Source organism: Setaria italica, chromosome I, assembly GCF_000263155.2.
Source record: "Setaria italica strain Yugu1 chromosome I, Setaria_italica_v2.0, whole genome shotgun sequence".
Taxonomy (NCBI): Eukaryota; Viridiplantae; Streptophyta; class Magnoliopsida; order Poales; family Poaceae; genus Setaria; species Setaria italica.
This window is the reverse complement of record NC_028450.1, coordinates 25,222,176-25,235,641: the sequence shown is the minus strand read 5'-3', so window position 1 is coordinate 25,235,641 and position 13,466 is coordinate 25,222,176. Positions and strand designations below refer to the sequence as shown.

Below are 13,466 nucleotides of genomic sequence, written 5' to 3'. Positions count from 1 at the left end.
CCACCAGCACCGAGTTGGTATGCCCCCCTCCCGGCACGTCGACTGTTCTGCAGTACGTGACCTGGCAGGTACGTGTTCATTACTTTCTCATTTTCCATTGACAAAATGTTGTCCAATTCCTCGTACTAACTTATAATTTCATAATACAGCCCCGTAGATGTACCGAGCTTACAGTGGAGCGGGGCCGTCTTCAGCTCCACCGGGTACAGAGCTACACCACCTCGGTGCATCGTGAATACGTGCTTTCTATTCCACTTTAAATACGGAAAAAATATACAATAACATTTCCTTGGTTGCATAATAGGGTTCAAAAACCGCGGAGGGGCTTCGGAGGACTCCGTCGAGGAGGAGGGACAGAGGTCGAGCTCGGCATGGGTGGACGATCTTTTCGGATCTAACCCTGACGAGCTTGGTCCTTCGCAGTTGGGGGACGCCCCCATGCCTACTACACAGGGCGCCACCCAGGACTTCGTGACACCACATGCGGCCGCACCAGGACGTCCGCCTCACGATGTTGCCCCTCCAGAGCCCTTCACGTACAACCAGTACCAGACTAGAGTAGCGCAGCGGGCAGCGAGGCGTGGTCGTGGTCGCGGTGAGCCTCATTTCAAGAGGACACATTTAGTTCATAGGACCTCCTTTACCTTATGTAGGCTGGTGCAGGCTACGATGTTATCCAGTGTGTGTTGTGTACATTTTGATGCTTGCAACAAAAAAATCATCCATGATGCCCAGGCTCTTGAATCGCTAGAGTGTACAGTACTCCGTAAGCTATTTACTACGAAAGCAGACGTGCTTGCCCTCTTCTCGGTCCTCTCGGCAAAGCTCATCTGGTCGAGACATCACTTCACCTAGGTCAGGCCCCGCCTCTCCCAAGTAGGCCGATGCAAAGACACTGATAGCTAGACCGGTGTAGGCTATGATGTCCATGCATGTCCTTTTCCATTTGCCATTATTGACATGGTCCATCGACCATCTCAGTAGCGTGCTATATATGAGACGTTTAGCCAACATTCAAACGCACTGCTAACACTACCCAACCCGAATCCACCATTTGCAGTGAGGTTGCGTCTCCCTCTAAGAAATGTCATTGTGGAGGCAAGAGCGAAATGGGGTTCCACCATGGAATGAGCGCCCCAAATGTCACTGCGGCTTCCATGCGTGGTTGTAGGTATGCGAGAATGACAGACCCAAGGGGAAAAAGGAGTGTGGGTACTTCAAGTGTCTCGACATTGACGATAATTTCGTGGTCAGTACATCCATTCATAAACATTTTACATATGTTTTCTACATGTACCAGTTCCTTTAACTAATAATGAGTGTACATGCAGGCATGTACATTCATGGAATGGATCGATGCTAGGCCTATAGGGGGGTGCCCCTTTGGCCAGTGCAGCTGGAGACCAAAGCCCAATACTACGGAAGGATGGAAGTAGCTTGAGATGTGGCACGTGCTGCTCGGCTTGAGGAAGAACGACACGTCTGCCAATGACAAATCCGTTTGAAGGGCAAGGAGGATCAACTGCAGAGACAACATGAGGAGTTAGGTGCTCAAGAGGCAGCACTCAAACGGCGGGAGGAAGAATTCGAAGCTCGTCAGGTGTAGCTCCTCTAGGAAGAAGAACGACAGAAGAAGATGGAGCAGCAGGAGGCAGAATCTTCCTCCAAAATAGCGAGGAAGGAAAAACTTTCCCGGTTCACCCAGTAGAACGTTACTTGTCCTCCACCGATTTACATTACCTAAGGCATTCTATCCTAGCGAAGGTGCTCTTTTAGGTTTGTCATGTTGGGCGCCTCAGATGCCATTGTACTATTGCTTGTACTATTGCTTCTACTGTTATAACATTTCATCTCAGTACTGAGATTCCACACTATTCCAATTACACTACTTTGTGGCAAGTACAGTACTCAAACAGTGGTTTCCACTATTGACATGAACCCTCACTGAAAAGCCTACACTACACACTGTTGACGTGAACCCTCACTGAAAAGGCTACACTATAGACTGCAAGGACTCTAAACGTGATGCCTTCTCAGGCGGATGGGACTCCACACTTACACCTACATCCCTACACCTGCAAAAGCTATATGTACCATTTCTCAGGATGATTGAACACGACGGTGTACTCAGCACATGGGGCCGCAGCGCATCTTCATCTCAGCACTCCCTATATTGAACCCGCCCTCCTAAATCCTTCCATGCCACTGAGCATAGGTAAGACTCCCATATCCTTCCACGCCAGTGAGCACGAGTAAGAATTATGGCATCCGCAAGAGGGAGAGGTCGTGGGAGGAGGGGAAGAGGAGGGGGTGCTCCTATTCCAACCATCACTTGTCTAGGTTCGTTTGGCCCAACGGAGTATGAGGCACCCATCGACGAGTTCCCTTTGGAGGACAAGGCTAACTACGCCAAGTGGGTCAATCCACCACTTCCTGAGCTAACCTAGGAGTACATACACAACCTGAAGTGCAAGATATTTGATCTGGAGCGTAAGGTCGAGGATCTTCAGTTCGAAGTTGACACGAATCCTTGGGCGGTTGACATCACAGGTGACTTAATTTGCACTAATCCATGGTGCAAGTGCCCCTGCCACCACAACAAGGATCGCCCCCTATCTCCAACATCCTCTGGGGGTGCTGGCTACTATGGAGCTGGGCCGTCGCAGTCCTCGCAGAGCCCATTCTACTAGGAAGTAGACATGGCTCTTTCCCCAGCTATTTCAATTACCTATGCCATGCTAGGTTTAGCAACATGCCACTTGGTTTAGTAATTTCGTTTGGATCCATTGTAGTCTCGCTGGAAACAGTTATGTATCTAATGGCCGGGAGTTAAATCATTTTCAATTATTTCGTTCAATCACTCTACCTCTCTCAAATTACAAAGTTACATATTGCAATGGAACTAAATATTTCACTTCTAAAAATATCATACAAAATTACACAAAAATTAACTCATCAAAATTAAAACAGAGTTATAGCCCGATATAACTCCGCTATAGCCATTTGAACTGGCTATAGCATCCTACAACCCGCTGACACCGGCTAAACCAGGCGGGGGGAGCCTGCCACCACTTGAAACGGCGGAAGGCCAACTACTGCCATACGAAATGCCTAAAGCAGGCTACCGCCGTTTCGTACGGCGAGAAACGCATGTGCAATGCTCCGGGCCTCCTACCGCCGATCCAACCGGCGGAAGCGGACCTACCGCCATTTCGTACAGCAGCATAGGTCTATTTCTGCAAATTTTTCGTTTGACTATTTATTTCTGCAAAATCGTAAAATAGAAAAAATCGAATATGTGTGGCCTGCGTATATAGCCCATCACACAGCTCCGCATACATACAGGTCCATTTATCTTGTGTTCCACACAGGTCCTCCGATGCTCCTTCATTCAATCAGAAGGATTGATCGACCCCATTTGCCGTTTGCTCTTTCAATAGAGTATACTGCTTGTCTGTACTCCAGCAAAAATTCGGAAGGCCTACCACTGACTTTGAATTCTATTTTAGTTGCTATCACAATGTTAGGTGTAGAACCAGGACTTGTGACTTTTCTGTGCAGTGTACACTACAAGAGGAACCACACGGTCTCTCATTTGGGAGAAAAAAAACACTCAAATGTAAACCAACGAGGACTAGAACCTAGTAGGTAGGTGGACATGCTCTTATTTGTTATTGTTAGAGGGCATGTACTCCCTCCTTAACGAAAAATTTATCGCTGGTGACTTTTCCTCACAACATTTGATTATTCCTATTCATCTTATTTAAAAAAATATTATAGATATATGAGAAGATAATTATGCTCAAAGTATCTTTCATAATCATAAATAAAATAAAATGATACTTACATAATATTTTGAATAAGATGAAAGGTCGAATCATCGTGATTAAAAGTTAATACTGGTAAATATTTTGATACCGAGGTAGAACCAATTAATTGAATTCCTTATTTATTTATAATAAAACCAGAAATGGAGAAATTACATTATAGGCTCTAAACTTGCGCTGTTGTATGACCTAGTCTCGGTACGGTTTGCTTTCACTCGGGGAGCTAGGTGGCAATGCATTTGTTAAGATGCAAGCTTGGAGGCTAAACAGAGCAATCGACCAAATTCAGGTGGCAGCTGAGCAATTTTCTCTCTCTGTTTACCACCATGCATGGATCCGAAACGTAAGTCAGAAAATTAGATTCCGATGAAATAGGTATGGATTGTTTGTCTTTCCCGTCAGGCTATTTTCTCGGAGCAAGATAATATACGTGCATATAGCTCAACGATGATAACCGTATTTCGTTGCCGAAGTTAAAATATTAACAATACTATGAATAAAAAAATACCACCGAACGGGCGCACTTGCGTACAAGATTCAGGAGCAGATTCTACATCTGTACATCCGCAGGGCACGAGAACTACACGCCGCGCGCCGGATCCGCGTACCATGTAAAAACGCGGAGGCGGGAGGGCAGCACCACCAAGAAACAGTCAATCATCAAACTACGAAACCCGCGTACAAGCAGCGACCATCTCACACCGGCGGCGCCGCCGCATACCCGCATTCCACGCCGTACACCGCCGGCGGATAGCAGCTCACCGGAGCAAGGTCCACCGTCGGGTACATACCGCTGGCCGGCACCGCCTCCCCAGCCGGCGGGTACAAGCTGCAGGACCACGCCGTCCCTGCCGACGGCGGGTACACCGCAACCGGCTCCACTGGAGGAGGGTAGTACCGCGAGTTGGTGACCGCAGCTTCTGCCGTCACCGGCGGTGGGTAGATTGGGATTATTTGCTCCGCCGGTGGCCACTCGATCGCCGGGTATAGCCGCGGCGCCGCGGTGGTAGGCGGCAGTGGGTGCGCGAGGGGACTGGTGGACGACGACGACTCCGTGGGGCAGGGTGAGGGCGGCGTGGCGACGGGCTCGCTGTCGCTGCTGTGGCCGTCGTCGTCGTCGCCGCCGTTCCTGCTGTCATGGAAGGCGTAGGAGAAGGAGATGACGCCGTTGGGCTGCCTGCCGTCGGGTCCCGCAAGCTGGTACGACACGCGGCGCGTGCACCCGTCGGCGACGAGGCCCGGGACCGGCACCGCGGCGGACGCGGTGAGCTTGTCCCCGAGGACGGCCACCTCCGCCTTGATCTCGAACCGCAGCAGCAGGACGTCGTCGTCTCCGTCGCCCTTCTTGCTGTTCTTGCCCGCCGCCAGCTCCGCCTCGTCAGCCGGTGGCGAAGAGGCGTCGGGGAGGTAGAGCCGCAGGGGCGCGTCCCACTCGGGGTTCACGCCGCCGGCGCGGTCCGTGGGCGTCTTGACGCGGTGTGGCCGGCGGTGGCCGTGGACGCCCCTGGCGGACGACGGGGCGACGAAGACGGACACGTAGAGGCAGGGCGTGTGGAACGGGAGCGACGACCTGACGCCGCGGCACGACACCCAGGTGATGTCGATCGCCGCCGGCTTCGGCCGCCGGCGCGGACTGCGCTCCATTAATTATCAACAGCGATCTGCGAACTGGGCACCCGCAAGCAAAAGCGAAGCGAGGACTGAGAAGAAGCTGTGTGCACTATTTCGTGACGGCAGACGGAAGAGGAGAGAGGAAATGAGAAGAACTGAAGAAGATGTTGTGCACTGGTGTGGCGTGTGACGAGATCGAGACGAAGAGGGGACGTGGCCAGCTGGGGAGGTTAAGAAGGTGCGGCGGGCACGATGACGCGGTGGCAGGGGACGACTGCAAGCAAGAAGTCTTCGAGGAAGGAAGGACGAGTACATCAGCGCATTTGCTCCAGACGGGGACGCTGCTGGGCAGCTACTAGTAAGAACGAGCGGGACGGGTCAGCAGCCCAACGAAGCAGCTCCACAACTTGGCTCGTCGATCGCCACGGCGCCGAGGAGGGTGCGCGGCAACTTCTCGGTTTCCCTCCTGTCAGACAGCTACGCGTTCCCGTTACCGGCCTCGAGGACCACTGATTTATTGCCTGCACAAAAAATCTGGTAGTCGATAGGGAGGGCAGCAAGGAAGAACTTGATCACAGATAGTACAACATACAGGGAGTTAGTTCCCCCAAACTTCCAACTTTGATACTATTCAAAAAGAAGATTCTCCATCACATCAAACTTGCGGTATATGCATGGAGTACTAAATATAGACGAAATCAAAAACTAATTGCATAGTTTTATTGTACTTTGCGAGTCGAATCTTTTGAGCCTAATTAGTCAATATTTGGATAATAATTCGTAAATACAAACGAAACGCTACAGTGTGCTACAGTGCTACAGAAGTGATTTTGGACACCCAAAATCAGGCAACTAAACAAGGCGCCAAGTCACTTTGGACTTCGGCTATCTGGAACCCCGGAGGTCCTCCATTTTGCGAATTCCTATTTTGTTTCATAAAACAGTAGCAGTAGGGTACAAGTCTTGCTAGAATCATACGATCCTTTGGAGTGGAAACATGTTCTTTGGGGAAAGAACCTACTCTTTCAGAGCCATCTCTGAACGGCCTCTGTCCTACCACTACCAGAAAGAATGCTGTTGGCGCTGCGCGGGCCGTAACCAACTTCCAATCACAGTTCACCACAAAAAGAAAGCCAGCTCTTCTGCCAGGCAATTTCTCCCGACTCGTCAGAAAAGCACGTTTTGACCTTGTCATCGTGGAAGATTTTCCATGCCACAACCTGTAAAACTTGACCTGGTCCATTTCGCGTGGGATCTGACAGCGAAAGATCTCTACATCGGCCTTGTTTACTTGCCAATTTGGGAGTACCAAAATTGGCATTTTGCCATAAATGCGACACTGTAGCGTTTCGTTTGTATTTGTGAATTATTGTCTAAATATTGACTAATTAGGCTCAAAAGATTCGTCTCGCAAAGTACAACAAAACTGTGCAATTAGTTTTTGATTTCGTCTACATTTAGTACTCCATGCATGTACCGCAAGTTTGATGTGATGGGGAATCTTCTTTTTGCATAGTGCCAAAGTTGGGAGTTGGGGGTAAAGTAAACAAGGGCCAATTTTATGGGTAGTGCAGAAACTATTATCAAACTGATCGCAAGCACACTGTAATAGCAGGGCAAACGGGAGACGGATCGAATCACTTGAGTTTTTAACCTAAAACGGCGTGTTTACACATGTATGTAGCACAGGCAGCTGTTTCCAAGAATTACAACCTGGGTATGGACAGTGTTTCAAGGGGGTAAAAGACGTTGAACTATACACTGGTGTTACAGCTAACTATGGCGGAGAACAAATAATTGCCCTCGGAAGCAACAAAAAACTTTACTGGCATCCGCTAGGCAACATCAAAAGTAAAGACCTTTGCTGTGTATCTATAGATCACCATCGGCTATAGATTACTCCAATCTGTGGTTCGTAAGGGGACATACTTCGACCGGTCATTGCCTCTGAAGCCAGTTGTTCTTGACGAGACCATAGGCATTGCAAGCACCGACGAAGCGCTTATGGACTCCTCCCCAAGGCCAAGGGACATAGAGCATGCCGACTGCAAATAAGATCAGATGAGGAAGGCAGACCAGTAACAGATCTACAGTAGAATCAGCTGTTGGAAGAAAGACAATCACCTTTGCCTTCAACAATACACGTTTTGCTTTTACTTTTACAGAAGATACAAAGGAGTTGCTATCATCTGCTTCTGTCTCCTCCATCTGCATCTTTCCGTTTCTGCAATGTCCAGGTTATATTATATGTTAAACCATAAATTCAAGTATTTTACTGAACACAAAATGCAATGGAGCCAAACTGGAAACTTTCTACAGGTTCAAGGAAAAGAACCTGTCCATATCAATTACTGAGTCCTCAGTGGCGCTCGAACCATCTTTGGTGTCAGCTGCTGAAAATTGACCAGGAGTCAAAGTCTTGTATGTTTGTGTGAAAGCACATGAAAATCAACTTTTTAGTTTTTACAAACCTTTACTGTCATCAGGTGCTAGCAAGGAAATCCCTAAGAAGACGAATGTCATGCCCAATACAAACATAATTATCCTGAGTGTATCAAATACCTGACAGAGGAAAAACAGAACCTTCAGTTTCTAATTGAGCAACACAAGATTCACATTGATATCACGAACAGGAACTCACTTGATATTCTTGAAAGTAAACAAATCCTGTACAAATAGAGAAGAAGGTCCATGCAATTTGAAACATTGGAACAATCAGTATTGCATCAAATAATGACAGCCCTTCATTCAATCTTGCCATCTGTCCCATAGGGGAGTTGAATTAGAAATCAGTGCATAAAGAAATAGCATGTACAATAGGCTCAGCCCTCAGGAACAATGCATTAAGGTTAGTCATACCCAAAATCCAGCAGTACACAGAAAAAGCAGAACAATTGAGTATGTGAACAAACTATGGAACTCGTATCTGCTGCTCATAGTAAGCCTCAGCATGTTAGACCTGGACAGGAATTGGGAAGGAGGGGAAAACAACACATGGTAGTCAGCATCAAATAAACCTGAAAGAATCAGTAACACTAGATGCATGGATCTTGACGAAATACAATATAACTTACAATGATTTTGCAAACAAGACTGAGCAAGATCCAATAGCACCCGATACAACAGCATAAGAAAATGGCAACATTGTTCGCCAATATGTACCAGCATCTTTTGAGCTATTTGAAATAATAGTTTCTCCACTCCTGCAACAAAGTTTTAAAACTGGTAAGGGAGAGCATGACCCTGTTAGTGAAGAGACTGGAATGGATTATATGAGCAAGGTCTCACCTATAGAGATAATGGTTGAATGCAACCACAAATACCAATGACATGCAATAAAGAACAAACACCAAATTGCTGTATTTTGCGATCAGCTGCTCCGGCGTGTAAACTGTCAACATAATTTTAGTATCAGCAAATCTACTTAGGAACCATGAAAAAACCGAAGTTAAGACTAGATGCTACAATTACATGATGATGATGTTTAAGAACAAAAACAAGAATAAGTAATGTAGGTTTAAATTTATCATAAGGACTATATATAGTACTCTAATAGAAATCGTGGATGGAACCATACCAGGTGATTGATGGTTGCCAAAGGAAACTAAGAAGATGTTGCCAAAGACGATAAATGTTGTGGCTACCATGACTCTGGAACATGAGCAAAACCTTTATTAATCTCATGATTCCATGACTCCATGTATTGATTGTAATTTTCATTCCAGTTACCAGAAAGCAAGAAACATACATACTTCACCGAAATAGTCTTGTTCAATACAAAGTAGGCAAATGCAATGTTGGACACAAACTGGATTGATCCAAGAGCTGCAAGAAGTGACTGAAATATAACAAAATAAATCATCAATTCCCACACTACAACTCTAGACTGAAAATGTAAAAGAAAACATTATTGGTGCATTATTAGTTCTAAGTAAGAAGCAAGCTGAGGTGGAAACTATATGAGTAAGCATCTCTTATTTTTTTTCGTCAAGAACTAATGGGAAAACGCTAGTCCTAGCCAATCCACAATGTCATGACATGTTTACACAAAATCATTCATGACTTTTCTGTATAAAACATAATTATTTCTGCATGTTAAACTAAATTTGCTTTTGAGGAGATCATAACGAACCTGTGCAGCATATGCAAAGGACATGAAGTTGAGGCAGTTCCCAGCAGCAAAAAAGAGTATACCTGAATGCAGATGTAGCATTGAAGTTAGTTTAATTAATTTACCAAGGACTCTAAACTTAGTAACTAAGTTCTATAAGACACAGGATTACCTATTCTCCAAGTCTGGAAATGCATGACTGATTTTGGAACAAATTTTTCATTGCCCTCACTGTTGTTAATAGCGGAAAGCTTTTCTCTCTGCCAAACAAAACAAAAAGAATCTTTTATTGTTCCACCAGGTAAAACAGAACATTTGTTCCGCCACGTAAAACAACATCATATCCACATAGGGGAACTGATCCTAGTTCAGTTGGTGGGACGTGTGGGTGAACACCCTCACCACCCAAGTTCAAGCTCTCTTCAACATGAGCTTGAGTGCATACTCCTTCTTACCTAGTTTTTCATAGGTTGGTCATTCTTTTTTAATCTTCACATATATATCACCACAACCACATTTATTTCAAAGGATGTTCAGTATTGATGTACTCCCTCCGTCCCAAATTGTAGGTCGTTTTAGCATTTTTAGGTGCATAATTTTTGCTACGCACCTAGATATAGTTTATGTCTAGATGCATAATAATGTCTATGAACCTAGAAAAGCTAAAATGACCTACAATTTGAAACGGAGGGAGTAGAAAATATGCTTAAATAACACAGCAAAGGTTAGCTGTTACCAAAATTGGCCTGGGAGATCATGCTATATTTGATGTGATGCCCTATAGTTTGTCAAAATTTATAGCTTACAACATGTTCAGGTGCATTAGAACTAGCTAATCAGGATCCTAATTAGTACTCCCTCCATTCCTGTTTATAAGGCGTGATATGACATGGCACGGTCTCCTAAATTAGACTTTGACCATTCATTTATCTTATATTATATTATTTATGGTTATAAATTTATAATCATTGGAGAGTACATTTGATTACAAATCCAACCATGTCAAGTTTATATTGAAAAACAAAAAATTGTTGAGTAAATTATTGGTCAAAGATGGTAAAGTTTGAATCTTGATATGCGTGTGCGCCTTATAAACAGGAACGGAGGGAGTAAATACAACATTTTCTCATGAAAGCTGTAGAGGAATCAGCTAAAGGTCAACTGGTAACCAGAAAACATATTACTAGGGTTCAGTTTTTTTCTTTTGGCAAAAAAGAAGGATTTAGACTAAGTGTTTCCACCCTCCTTTGTCCCCGTGGCTTGAACTAGGGCAGCAGCATGTTTCCCCTGACCATCGCACTGAAGCATATATACAGTACATTATAAGAAAGAACTAAGAGCATAATTCAAAGACAAGTAATATCCACCTGATCATGGCCCAATTTCAGAAGGTTGGTACCAAAGTTTATGGCAACACTCCCCACGATGTTTATCAACGCCCCTATAACCCAGTCACCCATGAGTCAAGCGTACAGGTATCTGCTACAAATATATGGGATGCTCCTTCAACAAGCCCCTTCTACAACAGCACATTGCTCTTGCTTTTGGCAGAAGACTTCAAACCATTGAGATCTTTCTTTCTCTCTCCTTTTTTCTTTCCTTTTTTCCGTGGGTGTGTTCACCCCAGTAGTGTGTCACAAACCTCCAAGAACCAGTGTGGAGCTCAGCCTGCAAATATGGCGTAAATGCCGTATCAGACACACACAATCGGGATGAGTGCCATCAAGGATAGCATCATTTCAGGAGACATTCAAAGAGAGAGGGTATCATTTGACAAGGCATTCAAAGAGGGCCTATCAACTCGCTGCCAAAGTGGAGGATGGACATTCCTGGGGAGGACAGCTAGTTTTGTGTTTAACAATGGCATGCTACACTAAGCCCTTCGCCTTTTCAACAAACCAATCTTTTATTGTCCTTGCCAGATAGAAACAACCTCACATTCCAGCAACCTGTCGTGAGTTCATCACCAAACGGGGGCCTACCCACGATCCTAAGCAAGCACAGCGCAAACCTGACAATCTAAGCAACTAAATTGGGAAGGCAACAGGCAGCAGCACCAGGCACGGAATCAGAAACCAGGCAGATCTAATCAAAAACGGAGAAATGGAGCGAATCCTTTTGCAGAAGTAAAGGAATGGGCACCATGGCATTTCCGTCTCAGATCTAACTAGTCCGAGCGGCAACACAAGCTAGAAGAAGCAATACCCACGAAACAGATAGAATTGTTTGAGCAGTAAACGCGTGCAGCGAAGCAACATTAACGATAACAATAACAATTGGGGGGAACGGGCGAGCAACCTAACGGTTTTGAACCTCGGAACGATTGGGAAATGGGTTTCGACAGCTCCCAGATTGGTGCGCGCATTTCAATTTTGATTTTGGGGACCGGAACGCTCGGGTGGATTCCACGAACTCACCAGCAAATCGTGCCGCGTGCTTGCTCCTCGGAGCGGGCGGCAGGGGGGCCCTCCGCTCCACTGCTGCCCGCGCGCTGCAGGGCCAGCGCACAACGGCACCCCGCCGGCCGGATCCGCTGACGGCGAGGTCCGCCGAGGACGCGAGAGGAGGAGGGCGGGTGCGGCGAGGCGAGACGAGGGTCTGCGGAGGCGGCGGAAGGCAGCGGCTGAGAGCAGGGGATGCTCGGGTGGCCGCGGCGGCGAGGAGGCGAGGCGAGCAACGAAGAAAGCTGCGATGCGGTGGTGGTGGTGGTGGACGAGGAGGCCCGAGGGAGGGGAGGAAGGCAGGGGTGAGGGGGGGAGAAAGGTAAGAGGTGGTGGGCACGTCAAGATTCGCGCGCGCCGTCGGATGCCAAATCGTGCGGGCCACTGAAGGGTGGGGCCGGGAGAGGGACAGGCGGGCGGACAGCCGGGGCAAAACCTGCAGCTGGTCTCTCGCTTTTCCGGCCAATTCCTTTTTCTTTCGTCATCATCATCAAGAGAAAAATATTTTTTTCTTTTTCTTTCTTCCTCGTGTTGCGTGCTTCTTCTGGTGGAGTACAGGAATAGCAGTGGTAATCGTTTCTGCGAGTTGAAACAAAGGTCTCAGCCATCGGTTGGGGGTTGGACTTTCGTTCCGTCACCTTTGGAGCATCTTTTGCTTCGTTTGCAATTTTTTGGTGCTAGCTTTGAGGGACAATTAAGCTAAGCTACCAACCTTGAGGGACGGAGGTTCAGATTTCTATGTTGTAGCGGTAATTTTCAACTGTCGTTTCAGTTGCTTTTTGTCCTTTCCCTTTTCCACAACATCTTCGTTTTGGATTTCCCTCCTATACGGTTTTTCAGCATATTATGGCCACATCGTAACGTTTTTTTGAACGAACGGCTACAAACATGCCTATTTCGTTGGTATAGCGGAAAAGAGTACAAACCAACTAACTGGTGAAAATAAAATTATTAGATCTAATTTGTAATAGCAAGGATACCGGTCCTTCGCCCCCTTTCATCCATACATCTGCCTTAGCTTGTATTTTCACGAAAGGGAAATAGTAGACGCTTTGACTTTTTAGAACACTCATGAGTTCCTTTCTTTCCAAATTTCCTAGATGACTAACATGTTAGGCTTCGAATCGCCTTCCATGGTGGTGTGGTTGGAGTCTTCGTTTGGGATATGATGGTATTACCGCAGACAAAAAGGGACTCAATTTTTTTAAGAACAAAGGGATCATCATTTAAGAACATAACCATTTTCAAATCTAGCATGTAAAAAATTCTTACGAAGACTTGATGATAAACCAAATTATTTTGAATGGTTTCTTTTAGAAACATGGTTAAACAAATACGCTCACGCACGCATGCTATGATGTGGTTGCGGACGACACTAACACGCATAAACATCCTTTTACTATGCCAGTAAATCTTGAGGTTGATAAAATCATCACATGCACATTGTACATCTACTAAATGAACAATAATTAGCTA

General features: G+C 46.1%; 2 protein-coding genes across 3 annotated transcripts; both read right to left on the bottom strand.

Annotated features, from left to right (window-relative positions):
- Positions 1–4,264: 4,264 nt before the first annotated feature.
- LOC101761919 lies at positions 4,265–5,767 on the bottom strand. Its single transcript, XM_012848522.3, has one exon. The coding sequence runs from the start codon at positions 5,469–5,471 to the stop codon at positions 4,524–4,526; it is 948 nt and encodes a 315-aa protein (XP_012703976.1). The 5' UTR covers positions 5,472–5,767; the 3' UTR covers positions 4,265–4,523.
- Positions 5,768–7,063: 1,296 nt separating this feature from the next.
- LOC101761262 (probable magnesium transporter NIPA8) lies at positions 7,064–12,285 on the bottom strand. Of its 2 annotated transcripts, none has more exons than XM_004952541.3 (14): positions 11,967–12,285; positions 10,917–11,217; positions 9,722–9,809; positions 9,571–9,632; positions 9,191–9,276; positions 9,016–9,089; positions 8,727–8,829; positions 8,513–8,641; positions 8,298–8,397; positions 8,080–8,199; positions 7,910–8,000; positions 7,774–7,831; positions 7,563–7,662; positions 7,064–7,483 (listed from the first exon to the last, which is right to left on the bottom strand). In XM_004952541.3, the coding sequence occupies exons 2-14, from the start codon at positions 11,007–11,009 to the stop codon at positions 7,328–7,330; spliced, it is 1,260 nt and encodes a 419-aa protein (XP_004952598.1). In that variant the 5' UTR covers positions 11,010–11,217; positions 11,967–12,285; the 3' UTR covers positions 7,064–7,327. The 2 variants fall into 2 exon arrangements, with proteins under 2 accessions (XP_004952598.1, XP_004952599.1); XM_004952542.3 differs by having other exon boundaries at positions 7,774–7,828.
- Between the last annotated feature and the right edge of the window lie 1,181 nt (positions 12,286–13,466).

Excerpts from the sequence above, each read along its gene's own strand:
- LOC101761262 (XM_004952541.3), bottom strand. The coding sequence starts at position 11,009 with ATGGGTGACTGGGTTATAGGGGCGTTGATAAACATCGTGGGGAGTGTT. Across the intron at positions 9,633-9,721 it reads TTTCCAGACTTGGAGAATAG|GTATACTCTTTTTTGCTGCT; the intron begins GTAATCCTGTGT and ends ATCTGCATTCAG. Across the intron at positions 8,642-8,726 it reads TTCAACCATTATCTCTATAG|GAGTGGAGAAACTATTATTT; the intron begins GTGAGACCTTGC and ends ACTTTGTTGCAG.
- LOC101761919 (XM_012848522.3), bottom strand. The coding sequence starts at position 5,471 with ATGGAGCGCAGTCCGCGCCGGCGGCCGAAGCCGGCGGCGATCGACATC.